This window comes from Aulonocara sp. 'chitande type north' Nkhata Bay, linkage group LG3 (genome assembly GCF_057382095.1).
Source record: "Aulonocara sp. 'chitande type north' Nkhata Bay isolate Kocher_YH1m ecotype deep benthic linkage group LG3, A_spYH_male_GT1.1, whole genome shotgun sequence".
Lineage (NCBI taxonomy): Eukaryota > Metazoa > Chordata > Actinopteri > Cichliformes > Cichlidae > Aulonocara > Aulonocara sp. 'chitande type north' Nkhata Bay.
This window is the reverse complement of record NC_141346.1, coordinates 53983322-54003069: the sequence shown is the minus strand read 5'-3', so window position 1 is coordinate 54003069 and position 19748 is coordinate 53983322. Positions and strand designations below refer to the sequence as shown.

Below are 19748 nucleotides of genomic sequence, written 5' to 3'. Positions count from 1 at the left end.
TGATCCAGAAACACCACCATCTTCTCTCACCGAGGCAAAAAGCCCAGCAGCTGGTCTTCAACATGTTTCCAGACATGCAGAATAAAAAAGGGATGCTACACAGCGGTAAGCTAACCAAACGATTGAGATAATATTGCTGCCATTAAATTCAAAAGGAGGCATTCTTCTTCTTAAAATGCTTCATTTTCTCAGATCACAATGCTAACATGTCCAATGCGGTTTCTGTTATAATAATAAAATAAGGGTTTGTGAGATTTGAAAAAAAGTCATCTTTTTATTTACATTTTAGCATCTCAAGTCTTTCAGATTGAGGATTAAAGTAGAGCAGGGGCCTGTTCTTCGTACCTCGCTAAGTAAGTTAGCTGGATTTGATTGTTGACGATTTCGCCTGATCTTGGATCGTTCGGTTCCCCGAAGCTCATCCGGGACTTGCTGTCATAGCAACAGAGCCGTAAGCGTAAACCTGCTCGGGAGCAGGTTTACTTTATGTAAACAGGATTAGATCGCGGCCACGCAGGTATGTCCGCTTCATTTATACGAAAGCAACAGCGATATTCCACCACTGTTTCACCATAAATAAATAACATCAATGTAACTAAAGATAATGCAGCACCTGATCCTTTTATTGATGTCACACAGATACATACAGGTCATTTCCTAAAAAAGGGAAATGAACTATTAACATTCTATTACATGTATGTGATTATTACAGATGTAATTCATATTTCAGAGTAGTAATTGCAAATCACTTCGTGTAATCAAGATGAGAGACCACGGCTATAAAAGCGAAGGTGGATTTGGGAAGCCTGTCGCAGCCATGTCCTGTCCGTTTACGCGAGCCACCCATTGCGGAAGGTGCAAGATTGATAAGGAGAGTCCTCAGAATTCAGCGTATATTGCGGGACAGACAGGATCCTTTAGCTCAGCGCGACAGTGTGCTCATTGAGAGATATCGATATTCCCGTGAGGGTATTATTCACTTAACCAACTTGTTGACGAGGGGGTGCAGGACCACCACCTGTCTTTTTTTTCCTCTGCCCTTTTCTTGGTTGCTGTTATGAACAAACAAACAGATTATTTCAGGGTCTCTTTCCAAGAGACGAAAAGCAATATAAGTGATAAATATTACCATTCTGTAGAATATTCTTATATTTCACTTTTACTTGTTCCCATGTTCTAGTGGGTCCTGTTGTGGCTCTAATGTGAAAGGGGATATAATATAACAATATAATATAATGTAATACAATATTGGATAATATAGTGTAATATAATAAATCTATGAATAAATAATAAAGTGAATGAATAGTGGTATTGTCATGCGCTTTGGTGCCTTGAAAAGCGCTATATAAACCCACTCCATTATTATTGTTATTATTAAATTACTTACGAGTTTAATTTGTCAGCAACTTTCTGCCAGCCCTCTCTCCTTGCTTTTGCAGCCTTTGCAGTGTTCCCTTGCGTTTTAATTAAACTCTGAAACTCCTGAAATCCCTCAATCAAGAGTTCTTGCTCTGCTGCCGGAAAATACCGAGCGCGCCCCTTCGACATTTTCGCCGACCAATCAGCGGGTTGCCGATCAATGTTTCTACTATCGATGCGTAGCCCCTTTTACGACACCCAGTGATGTCACATTACTGCGTCCAGCTGTACTAATCGTCAACAACAGGTGTGTTCGGGGAACCGGATTAGCGAGCTCACGGTTAGCGCGATGGTTTGGTCTTGGATGTGTCATTTGATCTTGGATGTAGTGAGCGACGTACGAAGAACGGGCCCCAGGTCAGATTATATCTGTGGGCCTCGGTGGTATAGTTTAACATGTGGCTTTAAAAGAATGCCTTACTCAGCTGAAATAGTTGAAACAAACAAACCAGTTCTTTGTTTCATGGATAACGTTCAGATTGAGCTGACTTTAACGGCTGAAATAAAATAAAGGCATATTTATATTTCTGTAAAGGTTTTATAGTCCAGGACGAGCAACAATTCAACTTTCAGATAAAGAAGTGGCATACCAGACAAACTTGGGTTCCTCATACTTGAGAGAAGCCTTTACTTGCAGAAAAATGAGCTCATTGTTCTTTAAAAATAAACAGAATCTGTGTTAGAAGAACCAGTTTAGCAGGAGACATTATCAGATCAGTTTAAAAGTTAGCCTTAGCCTGGCTAAGCCAACGAGATAGACTATCGCTGTAACTTTGAATTCACCGATATATTAAATTTGAGGATCTCTCCCTTGTTGTGGTGTTTGTGTCCCTTTGAGAGTTTAATGGGCTCTCTCGTGAGCTGGTTAGACTTCAAGAACCACACAGAGCCTGCAAACATTTCTTCCCTGTATTATTTATTGAAAACCCAGCAGTTGCCATTAATACCTGTTGTGTCTGTACAGGCAGGGGGGGGTAAGGAGATGTGGTAAACTAAATTAGCAGTCATTCTGTTCTCAAAAAAAGGAGAAGAAAAACGACATGGACAAAACAAAAACAAAAAAAGCACTCCGATATGCTGCAGAATGACCCCTTGTATTGTTTTCTCATTTCTCTTAACACTTTGTTTTAAAAATGTTACACAGATGCAGGGGGGCTGGGGGGGTGCACGGAGGAAGAAGGGTGACAGCAGTTCAGGGGATGAAAAATAAGGATGCAAATGAAAGTCTGATTTGGGTGTGTCTTTTAAAAGAGTTGCACTGATCCGCTCCTCTTCTGCCAAGTGTTGCCTTTACTTATTCTGTGTGGTGAAACACGAAACGGTGGTTGACGTCTCCGTGCCTCTGCTTCATCGTTTCTTTGGAGGTTGGGCTGTGCGGGGAGGAGTGACGGGTCGACCGGAGTTCATCCCTCCATACTGGTACTTGGCCTTCTTCTCAGACGGCTTCAGGATCTACAACACGCAAACAGAGCAGCGTTAGCTTCAACTTTCCTGCAGTGAGGTGATGGCGCTAACCACGACACTATAGGATTTTTAGATTGTCCCAGATGAACGATGATCAACGTGAAAAACTATTTTTTCAAGATGAAAAACATGAAAAAGTCAACATTTGTATGAACATCTTTATGGTTCAACACAGCCTGAAGCTTCTTGTAATTTCTTTAGTTTTCAGGAAAACTTCTCCAGGCTCCTTTAAGGACATCCTGCCACGTGTTTTAAGATAAGATAAGATAGAACTTTATTAATCCCTCGGGTGGGTTCCTCTGGGAAATTCGACTTCCAAAAAGCACAGCAACGACCGAAGTTACAGTTACAGAATTGTTATATATACACATACATATATACATGTATATGTATGTATGTATGTATGTATGTATGTATGTATGTATGTATGTATGTATGTATGTATGTATGTATGTATGTATGTATGTATGTGTATACATACACACACACACACACACACACACACACACACACACACACACACACACACACACATATAAATACAGAGACAAATATAAATAAAATATACAAAGGGGATAAATAGAATAAATGGGAATAAAAAATAAAAATACAAGTCCGATTTCCTCAGTTTTAAGGACATTAAACAACACACTACATCAAGATATCCAGGTAAAATAATATTTTACGACTGTCAAATATTTTTCATAGATTCAACTAAAATAAATAGGAGCAAATTTGTGTTTTTGGCCGTTAGTGACAACGTGCCTACAAATTCAAGCTGGCTGTTTGAATGATTCAAAGGTCAGTGTTGAAACGGCTCAAAAGACAAACCTTCCTCTGAAGATGGTCAGATATAAGAACTGGACTAAAAATCAGAACTAAATTTTAAAAAAGTAAACTGGATAACTATCGCTCATGAACACTTAAAAACTAACAGGAAAGGACTTCCGGTCGCTAGGGGGATGTAGCAGGTAGAGAAGACTGCTCCGCTAACTTTTTTACCTTTTCCACTCCTAAACCAGCCAATTCACAACAAAACTATTGAACTGCGTACGTTTTATTTTACGGTCTCCGAAATTGGTTTTTCCTCGTTCTAACATGGCCTCGAAACGCACTAAAGCGGCAGAAAAGGAGGACGACGCACCTAAGCTGAACATGGCGGCCATCTCCTCCCTTCTGGAGCAGCATAGGGAGGCATTGGCCAGCGACTTCAAAACATCTTTTAGTCTACTGGAGTCGAAGTTTGACGAAGTCCGCTCTGCGGTGGAAGACCATGGCCAGCGGCTCTGATCTCTAGAGCTAGCAGCGGACGACTTAAGCCAGCGGGTTAGAGATCTCGAGGACGTTTGTTCCAATCTCAGCGAATCCAACACTAAACTTCTGGCTAAAGTTACGGACTTAGATAGCCGAAGTAGGCGCCAGAACCTGCGTATCCTGGGACTCGAGGAGGGCGTTGAAGGTGGGCATCCCACAGAATTCTTTGCAGGTTTGCTCTGCGAGATTTTCGGGAAGGAGAGGCTCCCGACCCGCCCGGAGATCGACAGGGCCCACCGTATACCTGCCGCTAAGCCTGCCCCAGGTCAGAGACCGCGACCCGTAATTATACGCCTTCATCGGTACCAGGTAAAGGACTTTCTTATCCGGGAGGCCCGGCGAGGAGGGACACTAGAATACCATGGTCGGCAGATCCGCGTGGTGGAGGATTACTGCCCGGAAGTTTTGAGCAAGCGAGTGGAGTACCGGGAAGTGATGTCCGAGCTGTACAAACGGGGTCTCAAGCCCGCTCTGCTGTATCCTGCACGACTTCGCAAGACGCTGGCTTCATTCGGCCGATGAAGCGAAGAGGTACTTGGACGGCCTATCCGCTACAGCCGAATCACCCTGAGAGCCTGCTTATCTGGTGTTGACGTTTGTCCGCGGGTCAGCCCTGTGAGTAGATTGTCCTGGCTATCTTCGTCTCCTGGGATGTGGAAGGACTTTCGTTCATATCCAGGCATTACCGACGTCTCTTCCTTTTTTCCCCCCCCCCCCCCCCCTTCTTCTCTGCTATTTACTAGCTGGGGGGCTATTCATATCTCATTGCTTCTATTGTCCCCAAAGTTGATCATTGGTTCTGTTGTGGTTCTATGGTGACTGCTTTAACAAATTTCTACTGCTCATAGAGGAGTGTTGTGCTTACTGTAATCATCGTTATGGGAGCTAAAGTCTGTTCTTAGTGTTAGACAGGAAGAGTTTATTGTTCTGGAGGGTACACAATGTGTGTTTTGGAGAGCTTGCTGCTTTTTTCCTTGGCAGCTGTCTTGTGGGTGGGGGGGTGGATGGGGAATGGGGGGAGGGGGGAGACATCCTTCAGAGCCGGGGTGGTTTTATGTTGTTTTGTCAAGTTGGGGGATCCGGGAACCATTCTACTCTCTGTTTTAGTCGCTTGCTTGTCATTTTTTTTTGTACTCTGTTTTCAGCTGCACCTGTTTTCTTACATTTCCAGTGCGGGACTATGGGTAGTCGCTTGAACTTTGTAAGCTGGAATGTCAAAGGTTTAAACCACCCTGTTAAAAGAAGGAAGGTGCTCTCACACATAAAGCAGTTTAAAGCAGCTGTTGTCTTTCTTCAAGAAACACATCTCCGTGATTCGGATAACTCTCGTCTTATGTCCCGATGGGCAGGGCAGCACTTTCATTCCACCTTTCAGGCTAAGGCCAGAGGCGTTTCTATTCTAATTGACCAAAATATTCCTTTTGAGGAACATAATGTAATTTCTGATACGAGTGGCCGGTACGTTTTTGTTTCGGGTAAACTCTGTAATACGAAAGTTGTGTTGGCCAACATATATGCCCCTAATATTGATAATGTAGCTTTCTTCCAGCGTGCTTTCTCGTTGTTGCCTGATCTGAGCTCATATTCTCTTATACTTGGTGGTGACCTCAACTGTTGGCTGGACCCTGTGTTAGACCGATCCTCCCCGAATCCCTGCACTGTCAGTAAATCTGCTCTTTTCATCCAATCCTTTTTATCTAACTGTGGTGTCTCTGATGTTTGGCGCTGCCTACACCCCCACAGAAGAGAGTATTCTTTTTTCTCACAGGTACACCACACTTATTCTAGGATCGATTATTTTCTTATTCATAAGCAGCTGACTCCATGGGTCCGATCCTGTGAATACCAGACCATAGTGATATCAGACCATTCCCCTGTTGTGCTATCAATGAGTTTCCCAGACATCCCTCAATCCAGACGACACTGGCGTTTTAATTCGACTCTCCTGGCAGATGTAAACTTCCTGGAATTCATGAAAGAACAAATAAACTTGTTTCTTAAAACGAATACCGTAGGAGAAACTTCTAGCTTAATAATTTGGGATACGCTAAAAGCCTTTCTTAGGGGACAGGTTATTTCCTATACTGCTAATATGAAGAAGAAGGCCTGTATAGAACGACTCGATTTAGTCAACCGAATCAAAGAAATAGATCTGCTCTATGCTAAGGTAAAAAGCCCAGACCTATACAATAAGCGCGTGGAGCTTCAGACTAAATTTGAGCTCCTCTCAACGCACTCAATTGAACGTCAGCTCCTGAAGAGTAAGAGTTTGTTTTATATTCATAGCGATAAATCGGGTAAGATGCTTGCCAGCCAGTTAAGGGGCTTCCAGGCAAAACAACATATCACGAAGATTAGAATGGCTAATGGTAATATCACTTCGGACCCTTCCAAAATTAATGATACGTTTAGGGCTTTTTACTCCCAACTTTACACCTCCGAATTCCCGCAGGAAAACACTTTAATGGATAACTTTCTAAAGACTTTGAATGTACCTATGCTTTCCTCTGATAGTAAAAACAGATTGGATGAACCCATCACGCCAGAGGAGCTGAGCGCAGCCATCTCCTCATTGCAGCCTGGGAAATCCCCTGGCCCTGACGGCTTTCCTGTAGAATTTTTCAAAGCATTCTCACCCTTGCTTTTACCTCAACTACATTTAACCCTTTCCGACTCATGGAAGTGTGGTAGACTTCCGCCATCCTTTTACGAGGCAAGTATTGCTCTTGTCCCAAAGAAAGGTAAGGATCCTGTGGAATGCTCATCCTTTAGGCCAATCTCTCTATTAAATGTTGATACTAAAATTTTGGCCAAGGTTTTGGCGCCTAGGCTGGAAAATATTTTGCCCTCAGTTATATCCGAAGATCAAACAGGCTTCATTAAGAATCGTTACTCTTATTCCAATATCCGCCGACTATTGGATGTATTATACACCCCTTCCAGTCAGGGTCCTGAGTGCATTCTCTCCCTAGATGCGGAGAAGGCATTTGATCGGGTAGAGTGGAAATATTTATTCACGATCCTAGATAAATTCAATTTTGGATCGAAATTTATTTCATGGATAAGGTTATTATATATGTGCCCTAACGCTTCAGTTTTTACTAATTCCATACAGTCGCGGCCTTTCAACCTCCAACAAGGAACCCGTCAGGGATGCCCCTTAAGTCCTCTTCTTTTCAATCTGGCTATAGAACCACTCGCCATTGCACTCCGCAGCTGTGGGGAGATCAATGGGATCCGGAGGAAAGGTGCTGAACATAAAGTATCCTTGTATGCCGATGATCTTTTAATTTTTATTTCAAACCCCAAAATATCTATACCTGCAATGTTATCCATACTTCGCCAATTTGGCCAGTTTTCAGGATACAAGCTCAACCTATGTAAAAGTGAGTTGTTTCCTGTGGATGGAGGGGCACCAGTGTTTGACTATACTACCCTCCCCTTTAGAATAGCAGGGAATCAATTTACATATCTAGGTGTAATTATTACAAGGACACATAAGTGTCTCTTCAAAGCGAACTTCCTTCCTCTGTTAAATAATGCAAAAAAACATCTGGCACAGTGGTCCCCTCTCTCCACCTCTTCGGTGGGAAGAATCAACTCAATCAAAATGAATATACTTCCTAAATTTTTGTATCTCTTCCAATTGTTACCAGTATTTATCCCCAAATCCTTCTTTGATTCCTTGGACTCAATTATCTCATCTTATATATGGAGGGGTAAACGCCCTCGATTGAACAAGGCTCAACTCCAAAAACCCAAGAGTCGTGGAGGCCTGGCACTGCCTAACTTTCGATATTACTATTGGTCAGCAAACATGCGCTACATTATATCTTGGCTTTACTTCCACAACAAGGGTAATTGCCCATCCTGGGTGCTCATGGAGTTGAACTCGCCCACAGGCTCTTCTGTCCTGGCCCTGATTGGATCTTCACTCCCCCTTCCCCCAAACAAGACAATCGATAACCCAGTTGTCTGGCACACGGTGAGGGTGTGGGCTCAGATGAGGAAGCATTTTGGATTAACAGGTTTCTCCCTTCTAAGTCCAATTTTTTCTAACCCCCTTTTTCAGCCATCACTATCTGATCCTATATTTCGAGATTGGCATGATAGGGGCATTACATGTTTCAATGATCTATTTTTTGACAATACTTTTGCATCTTTTGCCCAGCTTTCTGAAAAATTTAATCTCCCACGTACACATTTTTTCAGATATTTGCAGACCAGACATTTCCTCCAATCTCAGATTCCAAACTTTCCGGTAGCACCAGCTGCAAGCCCAGGGGATATGCTCCTCACCCTAATCCCAACACGTAAAGGGTTTATCTCTCTTATTTATGACAGGCTGGTGAGCATGAACGGTTCTTCGATAGATCGGATTAAAACGGCCTGGGAACAAGATTTAAATCAGTCCCTGTCTATGGATACATGGGAGTTAATACTCAAATTAGTTAATTCCACGTCCCTATGTGCCCGCCACTGTCTTTTACAATTTAAGGTTGTGCATAGGTTCCATCTCTCCAAAGTCAAACTATCCCGTATGTATCCGAACGTTGACCCCACCTGTGATAAGTGTGGGAGTGCGGAGGCTTCCCTTATTCATATGTTCTGGAAGTGCCCTAGCCTCGAAGGATTCTGGAGAGATATATTTCAGACCTTATCCCTACTTGTTGGACACCATATGGATCCTGATCCTTTAGTTGCGCTTTTTGGCACCACTGGAGAGGCTGATGCACGGTTGACCTCGTCACAGCGTTGCATGCTCTCCTTCGCCTCCCTTGTAGCTAGACGTACAATCCTCCTAAGATGGAGGGGTGCCCCTTTGCCCACCCAGGCTCAGTGGCTGAGGGACCTTATGTACTATCTGAGCCTTGAAAAGATCCGGTATGCGATTAGCAACAACAGCGGTAAGTTTTACAAGGTGTGGGGGCAATTCCTGAAATACTTTTCCAGCCTCCAGGCTACAAACCCGACTTCCAGCATTGCTCAGTAAATCCTCCCCCTTCTTCTTCTTTTTATTTATTTACTTATTTATTTATTTATTTATTGTTAGTCGTTTGTGTGTTTTTCTTATTTTGTTCTTGATTTATCTGCGATGTTGTTTTTATTTGTTTGCTTCTTTTTTCTTGCTTTGTTTGTTTGGTTTTTTCCTTCCTGGTCTGAGGGATAGGGGTTCTAAGTGTTGTGGGTAGGGGATAAACTGCTGGAAGCAATTATAAGACATGTGAGTGTGTCATTAATCTGTATTCTGATATTTCAGTTTTAACAGTCGCTGTGAAACTTGCTTGTTTGGTGTTTGTCAATTCTGCGTGTATTTGCTTTTCTTTGTTGCTTCAACTCAATAAAAATATCTTTGAGAAAAAAAAAACTAACAGGAAAGCCTGACTTCTTAGAAACAAAATATACAGAAATGAGTGTTGACTCCACACTTTTGCACAGCTATGTATATTGCAATTATATTCCAGTTAGCTCCTCGGTAGGTTGCTGGAGTTTGGGGGATTCTGTGGATGTGTTTAATTCTGCAGATAATGTCATTTATTCAGTCATACGGTGCAAAGCAGGAAACATCAATAAAATTGCTTCGAATCATTTAGCACCATAGTGTGATCTCAACTTTTGTCTCTGCTCACTGGCTGTGTTTAACCATCACTTCTAATATAATTATTGATTACTCATTAAACAGGGATGAAAAGCACAGGATGGATGGATGAGAAGACATTATGATTTTTACTGTGCTTCCTAACGGGGCTTCTCAGATGTAACCACAGATTATATCCATGTTTGGCATTCAGTATTATGTCATCATACCTGAAAGGAGCACATCAGGGTTTCATCCACGCTCATCATGCCACCAGCGTTGTCGAACTCTCCACAGTAGTTGGGAGCTGAGAAGAGCGTCACAAGCTGCCGCTTGGCAAAGAACTCATAACCATCTTCTACCACCTGGGGGTGCCAGACACACAGATACCTGAAGGTGAACAACTGGCACTGCCCTCATACAAACACTCATCATAATCATGATCAGATTTAAAGTACTGTAGTACTTTATGCAGATATTGAAAGCTGAGGCACATGTTGCTAATGGATATGCATTTCCAGAAGTTTCTTGGATAGAGCGTTTGTTTTCTGTGCGGTTTAATGATTTTTATACCAAGTCGATGTGCATGTTACCTGGTGGGCTCTACAGATGAGATCCAGATCATGGCGATTGAGGAACTTGCTGACCACATCAGCTCCAAAGGTAAAGGAGACGCCGCGGTCGTTCTCTCCCCAGCCCTGGACGTCCTTGTCCGGGTCAGACCAGAGCAAGTCGCACAGCAGGCCTGGAGAGGATAATTCACAATGTGAAACATTTCAGCTGCCACACATTCATCTTCATTCTGAATCCAGCCTCTCTTAGACCACAGAAGTCAACTTTTTGTCACATTTATAGTCTGAATGTCTCATCCAGACACACAGAGTCACCCTGAAAGACCATAAGAGGATCTGAGAGACAGCCGCTGCCAGGGTCTGAACACTGGTTGCCTTAAAAGGACAAGAGGCAGCAGCTTTAATGAGGAGGGGGGCAAAGGCACAAAAAGAAGCTTTGCTTGCCTTGGCTCACCACCACCAAGACTCAGCCTCATGTGTTCTGAAAAACTCTGAACCCAAGTCTAGCTAAAGAGTTACTGAAACGAGAGCTGCAGCACAAAGAGCATGAGGTGATGATGATAGATGAATGCCAGCAGATCTGATCAGACCTGACATGAAGACCAGAGAATATTCAGACATTAACTGGATTACAGGGACCTTAATCAGTGCTGTGTTTATCAGCAGTGTCAGAATCTCTACTGAGAAATAAAGCAACAGAAAAGTGAGGGCTAAGAGCAAGCAGTCATATCCTGAGGGTTATTTATGAAGCTTGATGAAGGTCTGACCTTTAGGAAGACTGCTTCTTCAACAGGCTGTCACTGCACTTTGTGCAGAAATGCAGAAATAAATAAATAGTGTCCAGTGTAGGTGTTGGCGATTTCCTGCATTTAGCTGCATTTTTATGCAACAGTTGATACTTTTCTCTATTAATAGAGTGGAAATCCTTTTATTTAAGTGAATGAAAACAAAAACCCAAACAAGGCCAGAGCTGACATCTCAGTGTTTACTGGAAAACACTACCAAGTCTAAACATTTCCCTCATTCATTTTTCCTCCTGAAGCAACACAGCTTTTTGTGTTAATGGCTCCAAACATCCAGTGAGTCTGACATCAGCCTGCTTTCGTGTAAAAGTAGAATGGGAGTAGGGCTGGGACAACGCGTCGACGTAATCGATTACGTCGACGCAAAAAATACGTCGACGTAAAAAAATCTACGTCGATGCGTCGTCACTTTCAAAAAAAGACATGGCGGCAGCGAGTAGCGAAATCATGAGTGAGGCAGTTGCAGTCAACTTAAATCACTCCACCCGAACACGCAGCTCTACAGTATGGGGATATTTTAACAGAAAAGGAAGTGATTCAGTCGTTTGCCGGCTTTGTGAGGTGGAAATGGCCTATCATAAAAGCACGACGGCTATACACCAGCACCTCAAACGACTGCATCCAGGAGCAGCTTCTGCAAAGGACAAACCACCGTAAGTTTTCAACTTTTTTACTAACGCTAGTTTTTACCCGTTAATTCATCCAGACCCCCCCGCCCCACGTAGACGTGCACTCACTCATAGACACAGATAAAGACCCAACCTCCGTAAATACAAAACTAATTTAAGCTGCTGAGCAGTAACATACAGCAGCTGCTGTTTAGTTGTTGTTGTTTTGTTTGTGGCCCATGCTGGCAAAATGAGTCGGAATGCGCGCAGGCTGATTATCAGAATCGGCGAAAGACAAAAATGTGAGACAGCGAATTGGCCGCAGGAGAAATGTTAACAAGGATAATGCACCACCTGCTAAACGTAGCCGTCGTGGACACTGTTACAACATTGTTAAAGTGCTTGCAAAAGCAAAATGACAATGAACTCTTGATTTGTCAAATTTAATGTGTTTCATCCTATTTGAACGCTGTTTTTATACATAATGCTTCTCCAGCTTGATCTTATAGGTCAAAGTTATGCCATCTAATGACTAGAAAGCAGTGCACCAGTAAAGGTGCCATCAGCTATGGCTGTTTAAACGTTATCTTTTCCAGCCATCATGATTACTGCATATCATATGTTCAACATTGGGGATTATCATTAACCTCTTACTGTTATGCTATGAAAGCACATGGCATAACAGTATGTGTGTATCTATCTATCTCAACCAGATCCTTATCAAATTATTTTGATATTATGCTTTCCATATAATTATTTAGTAATTATTCGAATTCATCTGTGTGCTGTGTGTGATTTATGATTTCAGGAATAAACAGAAAAGTCTGGAGGACTACTGTCAGAGAAGAAGTACACCATGCACCCCCCAGGAGGTGGCTGTACTTACTGAGAGCGTCTTAGCTATGATTTTAAAAGACAAGAGACCACTTGCTGTGGGTGAGGGATTCAAAGAAATGCTGACCACTTTCCAACCAGGTTACACTCTGCCGTCTAAGCGTCATTTTACAAGCATGATGGAGAGAAAGTATGAAACTTCAGTGGAGAAACTAAGGAATGAACTAAAAAAAAGCCTCCAAAACATCCAAAATCTCCCTTACCACTGATGCTTGGACAAGTCTGGTCACAGAGTCCTACTTAGGGGTAACTTGTCATTTCATTATTTGTTCAAAGACGCCATTGCTGCTGTTTGTATATTATTAATTTTTTGCTATGATTTCCTTTATATTTGTTTTGCAAAACATTTAATTTTTTGTTAAAAACAGAAGATTGTAGTACAATGTTATTGTGGATTTTATTTTGTGAATGAAGAGCACTTTTTGGCAGAAAGCAAAGTGAATGTTACATTTTGTTTGTTTAAAGACACCATTGTTGCTATTTATTTGAAATGTTTTGTTAACTTTTCCTTAATTTTATATATGTTTGCACATTTCATTTCTTGTTAAATGCTATCTCTATTGTATTGATTGTACGACCTCTACAACTTTATTTTGCAATTTTTTTTTTATTAAAAGGTCTTCAAGTGAATAAATTTGTGTTTTTCATTTATATACATAAATTAGTAAATGTGAAATTGCTATACAAGTCAAATAATGGGGGAGAAAATCATTAATCGAATCGAATCGAAATCGAATCGGATTGAAAAATGAATCGTTAGATTAATCGATGCATCGAAAAATTAATCGCTAGATTCATCGATTAGGAAAATAATCGTTTTGCCCAGCCCTAAATGGGAGGCAGCCTTCAGTTTTCAGGCCCCTCGTCTATGGAACCAGTTTGGATTTGGGAGACAGACACCATCTCTACTTTTAAGATTAGGCTTAAAACTTACGTTTTTGCTAAAGCATATAGTTAGGGCTGGATCAGGTGACCCTGAATCCTCCCTTAGTTACGCTGCAATAGGTGTAGGCTGCTGGGGGATTCCTATGATGCATTGAGTTTTTCCTTTTCAGTCACCTTTCTCACTCAACATGTGTTAATAGACCTCTCTGCATTGAATCATATCTGTCATTAACCTCTGTCTCTCTTCCACAGCATGTCTTTATCCCATCTTCCTTCTCTCACCCCAAGCGGTCGCAGCAGATGGCCCCGCCCCTCCCTGAGCCTGGTTCTGCCGGAGGTTTCTTCCTGTTAAAGGGGAGTTTTTCCTTGCTCATAGGGGGTCACATGATTGTTGGGTTTTTCTCTGTATGTATTATTGTAGGGTCTACCTTACAATATAAAGCGGCTTGAGGTGACTGTTTTTGTGATTTGGCGCTATATAAATAAAACTGAATTGAATTGAATCCTTGTTATTTTAAGTTACCTGTTTAAATGTGCGTGTCATACATCAGTTCAAACATATCAATCCCTGTAGCTGATGTGCATATAGACACACATGTTACTGAAACTCTTCTGCTCATGTTTAAATGTGTGATTTAAGTGATCATGTGCTTATGTAAATCCCAGATATACTTGTACCTTTAGACTGTTTAGTACGGGAGAAACAACAGTAAAAAGGCTCACATGCGGGTCAGTTTAAGTTGTGTATCCACTGCATGTACACCTGTCCATTTCACACTGGGTAAAAGTAATCATCAGAGGGTTATTAGTTCCTCTGACAAAAGAGAGAAGAAGAGAAAATGGCCTGCTGTGTGAGAGTGTGCTGACCTACCTGTATCTGGCACGTCTGTGGGTCTCATGATGCGCCTAATCTGCTCCATAGACTGCAGGTCAGGAGAGAGGCCTGTGGGCGACACAAACACCCTTGGGTAAATCTCTTCAATCTCTACTCCTGCGAGGATGGAGGTATTAACTCATATCAGCGCAGCCAAAACTTGTTTTGAACCATTTACTTCACATCCGATTAGTAAACCAGAAATACCAGAAGCTCACGAGAGCCGTGGACTTTATCTTTCATTTTGGGTAAGTGATGTGAGAAGAGCTCAGTGCTGACCCACAGTCTTCACAAAGCCCCAAGGACCAAATAAGAGTGTCACACTAAAGAGTTGTTACAATGATAAAACATGACAAAACATTATACAGAAGCCCGTCTATAAGGGCAGGCTTGTAAATGCCAAATGGGGAACAGATTGTGATGATCTAAATGTAAGAGGAAGTTTGTCCCCGCTGCATCATTTTGCCATGCACACAATGACCTACAAAAATAAGCTGTTCACAACTAGTTGGAGTATTTCTAATTGTACCAAGCAAGACTGGATTTTAGTTTTGTCTTATTTCAGTTGAAGGCATTTAAAGCCACCAGCTCTTAAAGCCAATGATGCAGGAATGCAGAGAATCTAGTTGTCTGTGTTTCCTTTGACTGAACAGAGCATAAACAAGCAATCAGCATAAGCCTTGTTCTGGCTTACCTGACCGAGTGGCAAACGATAAAACAAAATACAGCAAGTCCAAGTACTCAGCCCTGTGGGACCCTGCATGTAATGTTCATGGAGTAGGATTGTCCACAGTGACACTAATGCAAAGACTGAATATTTGAGGGTCTTTCCACATCTATATGCTCAACCTTCCACTACCCCCAAAAGCTGCCTGGTTCCTAACGGGGCTTTCTAAAGTATTTTTCAAAGTAGCAATAATCTGGAGACTAAACAGTAGTTACATTGTTTCAATATGAATACCTCCGTGACAGCAGAAGATCTTCTCATCCACGATGGCGGCGATGGGCAGGCAGTTGAAGCAGTCGGTGAAAGTTTTCCACAGTTTGATGTTAAATCTGCGTTTACCTGTAACATCAACACGACAGTGTCAGCACGACCATATAAGGCTGTTTCAAAGGTTTTCCAGCTCCGCCTCCAGTTTAATAGATTTAAGACAGTCCTCTTTACACTGGAAGACACAGACGATTTTTGATTTTTATTGGTTTACAAGTGCCCGTCAACCAAGAGCAGTGCTTGCAAGCCAGCAGATCTGCTTGCAGTAACAACATTTTTCCATCTCAATGCTGAAAAGCTTTCACAGACAAGTAGTCCCTTCTTTCCTTCATTTGGGTAAAAGGACTACTGTGCTTAAGGAAATCTGAGATTTGAATGTACACTTTACACAAAATTTGTAACAAAAAACTACCTTTGTGACTACTCATCAGGTGCTGCTGTTGGAATGAAAACACTGGCTATCGGAGGCTAATATGGAGGCAGCTTACTGACTTACTTAAAGTAATGATGAGAATTGAATGCCATTTTTTTAAACCTCCTTAAATCCCGCTGCGCTCTCCATCAAACTGAGTGAACTGGTTCGTCTGCCACTGTGCAGCATAACAAGTACTACCATCTCTAGCTGCCTTCCAACACCGTGACCAAGGGACTCCATCCGTGGGATGAGCGACTCACTGGAGAGACATCTGACTCTATTAAAACTGTCATCTGTCACAAAATACTCTGTTATTGTGGCATTTGCATGGAAACACATTCCTTCATGAAAGCCTGCAAGACCAGTTCAAGTGGCAGGAAGTGGCCTCAGGACCCCTTTAAAGAATAAATAAATAAAAATAAAATAAAATGCAGTTAATAGGGGAATTAGTAGGAGCTCTATTTATGAGTTACTTTCACTCATTTAATTTTACATTTCTATTTTATAGTGAAACAATTCAAATATCTAGAAAAAAAAGGGGGGGGGGGGGGATAGGATTGGGAACATGAACCATCAAATTACCATTTTTGCCTGCCTGCTTCCTGATCACCACTTTTGTTTCACTCAAAAGTGTTTGTGTGTTAAATCACGCACAATGGAACGGCAGCCACCACAAAGAACTTAAGAGGAAATAAAAAGTGTAACTATGAGAGCAGGATGCTCACACTCGTCATAGAAGCCGTAGATACGGTTGATGGAGGCACACTCGTGGTTGCCCCTGAGCAGGAAGAAGTTCTCGGGGTATTTGATCTTGTATGCCAGCAGCAGGCAGATGGTCTCCAGAGACTGCTTCCCTCTGTCCACGTAGTCTCCTAGAAACAGGTAGTTAGCCTCCGGAGGAAAGCCGCCATACTCGAAGAGCCTCAGCAGGTCTGTGTACTGTCCGTGGATGTCACCTGGGGTTGGGAGCAGAGGGGAACACTTTGATCCAGAAGGCAAAGAGGAACGTTCACCAGTAATAATAAGCATTGTTATATCTGTTTGTTTATTTGCAATAGGCATCACACTCTATACTATTTGTGCCTTTGCTGTTCTTGATAGTACTGACCACAGATTTTGAGAGGAGCCTCCAGCTCCAGAAGGATTGGCTGACTGAGGAAGATCTCCCGGGACTTGATGCAGAGGCCGCGGACCTCCGCCTCCGTCATCTGGACAATCTTCCCTGGACGACATCCTCGCACTGGGGAAGGGAGAGCAAAAGCTGGGTGAGCTTAAACTAAACTTCGACACCAAGCTTTCTGATGATGTGAAAGTCAGTTTTAAGGAGTAAGCTTTCCCAAGGAGACTGGACTCCCCTGATTTTTTCCTCAGGGTTATGATTGTCAAATAACTTTTTGAATTAACTTCAAACTAAATATGGGAGGACCGTGTTTAGTCAACAGGAGGACGACAGAAATAGCCTGTGTGGATATTGTTGATGTCAGTGTTTGTGGATACACTTCCTGTTGCGTAACAGAAAAGAGAAGGAAGGAGAAGGGGGAAGGGGGGCAGTCACAGTGGTCAAGTGACAAGAAGCCCTGAAAGTTCGTGAAATCGGCAGATGTACACATAACTATTATGAAAGCCAGCAGGTCAATATTACATACAGATGAAGTGAGGATGACTTGTTAATTAAATCAAATACAAATACATCATTTTTGAAAAAGCATTATTTTGGAACAATACACTGTTACACAATTATACACTTACTCTTACTATACCGTCTTAAGATTACAGGAATTAATGTACACACACGTAGATAAATTAAAGAGTAGAAATGCATTTCCACATTTTGCTGCCATCCTACATTCTCCTACAAAAAGATCAACAGCTACTACATAGACAAATTTATTCTTCTTGCTTAGCAACAATAAGGACCAGAGCTGAGCAAGACTGCTGCTGTCAGGTGACACCACGGCAACATGAAGGAAATCCAAGCCGGTGTAAAACACTAGTCCATGAGTGGATCCCAAGAATGTGGTCAGAAGGATGCAGCAATAACACAGCCAGAAAGGCTCGTTTTTCTAAGGAGGAAGTGGCTTGAAAGGGCTGAGTATCAAAGGTGTCGTGTGTGTGTCCTGCAGGTGAATCCCTTTGATCCTGAAGGAGAAGCAGCAGCAGCAGCAGCATGTGTGCACATGTGCTGCATGACCCTGCCATTTCTGCCTGGAGATCTTAGGCGTGGACTATAAACACTCTTGCACTGCAGCCAAATACATCCTGTGATCACACACGCCCCACTTGAAGGGCTATTTTTATGACTGCCCAAAAGGTGAACGTTTTTCTAGTAAACGAGCAAAAAGAAAAGCAATACCATGCAAAGACTGTACGTGGTTTAAATACTAAACACATTCTCTGCCACTGATCCTTCCATAAGCACACACACAAGCAAGATGTGTTTGTGTGTCTAGTGTTGAGTGATTTCACACCTCTGCCTTCCAGCTCGGTCAGGGAGGCCCGATATAGGATGGAGACACAAACACGAAACCAGAAGCACCTGCCCGAGAGGATAACCCTTCATCACAGGGTTAAGCTGAGGCGGAGCAGGAAACACACACGCACGCACGCAAGCACACGCTCGCACAGAAAGAGAGTGCGATCCAGTGACCTTGACTTCAGATTGTACCATTATAAGCTTGTGGGGAGGTATCCCAGCATCCTTTGGTCCATCACTTGTGCACTGCAGCTTCACCAGTCAAGAGAAGGAAAGAGCAGGATGTGGCACCCACATCTGATTACCGTGGCAACCCAGAAAGACCAATTTCCAGCGGGAGAGGTGTTGGCGAATGGAGCAGCAGCTGCATCTCACAGGGAAAAGGAGGCGATTCGCAGATTAAGTGTCACCTCCACCAGCCCACGCCCTGCATACTAACACTGCTGCATCCGACAGCCGTGACGGAGACCCAACAACAGGCCTGCCTGTATCCGCATAGTTTGTGATTCCGGTCAATTACTTAGCTCAAAATAATTTACTCATGAGGTTTACACACACACACACACACACACACACACACACGGTTTAGAACATTTGAAAATATGTTAAAAGTCAGAATGTATCCTAAATGTTCAGCTCACACTCAGGCTTTAAAGTGAGTTACCGAGTACCAGTGATGCATGCAGATGTAATTTATTGCACAAAACACTCTGTCCAACCTATTGCTTAACACGTGTAACAGCCGTGGCAGCCACAGGTAGTGATGTGCGCCGTTCTTTTGCGTGAATATTCATGGGGAATATAAAGAGCAAACCACGTGAGAACATGACAGCTGACACATTGTGGAGATTCTTTAAAATCCGCACAGTTTGTAACTCAGTATCAAAGTTTGCCTTCTAAATGGCTTCTCCATAACCACCACACATTTCACTTGATTCTGCCCTCCATGATTAACTTGCACATCATTAGGGGCTTTGCATTTTTGCAGAAAAACCGTCAGATGTCAGTTATGTGTTTGCTGACATCACATGGTATGATGGGAAGCACGGGTAGTGTTTTGCAGCATTTGTTTTACCCATGCAAAGCATTTCAGCCTTTCACCAAATTCTACACTTACAGCGAAGAGAAATAGGTAACGAGCAGAGAGAGAAGATCTATGCCATAACAAAAGTAACCCAGTGAATGATCCTTCCCCCCCCCTCTGGCAAGAAGACAAATAAGAAAATTTATAGTTAAAAGCTAAACCTATAACATTAAACTTGGGTGAACTCAGGGCATACAGAAAGAGGTGCTCAAATACATCAGGTAATCTTGAGTTTAGGCTTAAATTTTAGCTTTTTTTTTTTTTTTTTTTTTTTTTTTTAAATCTGCCTGAGAAAAATGCTACTTTACTACTCCTCATCTTTTCCCCTGAAAATTCAGTTGTTGTCAACCTGCTGGACACGGTCCTTCACA

The 19748-nt window shown here is 42.4% G+C and overlaps 1 protein-coding gene across 1 annotated transcript in view; it reads right to left on the bottom strand.

The window, feature by feature from the left end:
- Window positions 1-2314: 2314 nt before the first annotated feature.
- Window positions 2315-19748, bottom strand: part of LOC147336205 (serine/threonine-protein phosphatase PP1-beta catalytic subunit) — a 35044-nt gene continuing 17610 nt past the window's right edge. The window contains exons 2-8 of the mRNA XM_086285264.1: window positions 16929-17060; window positions 16546-16776; window positions 15373-15477; window positions 14409-14480; window positions 10369-10520; window positions 10006-10140; window positions 2315-2871 (exon numbers count right to left, since the gene is read on the bottom strand). Coding sequence (XP_086141390.1) covers window positions 2767-2871; window positions 10006-10140; window positions 10369-10520; window positions 14409-14480; window positions 15373-15477; window positions 16546-16776; window positions 16929-17060 — 932 coding nt within the window. The 3' untranslated portion in view covers window positions 2315-2766. The remainder of the gene's footprint in view (window positions 2872-10005; window positions 10141-10368; window positions 10521-14408; window positions 14481-15372; window positions 15478-16545; window positions 16777-16928; window positions 17061-19748) is intronic.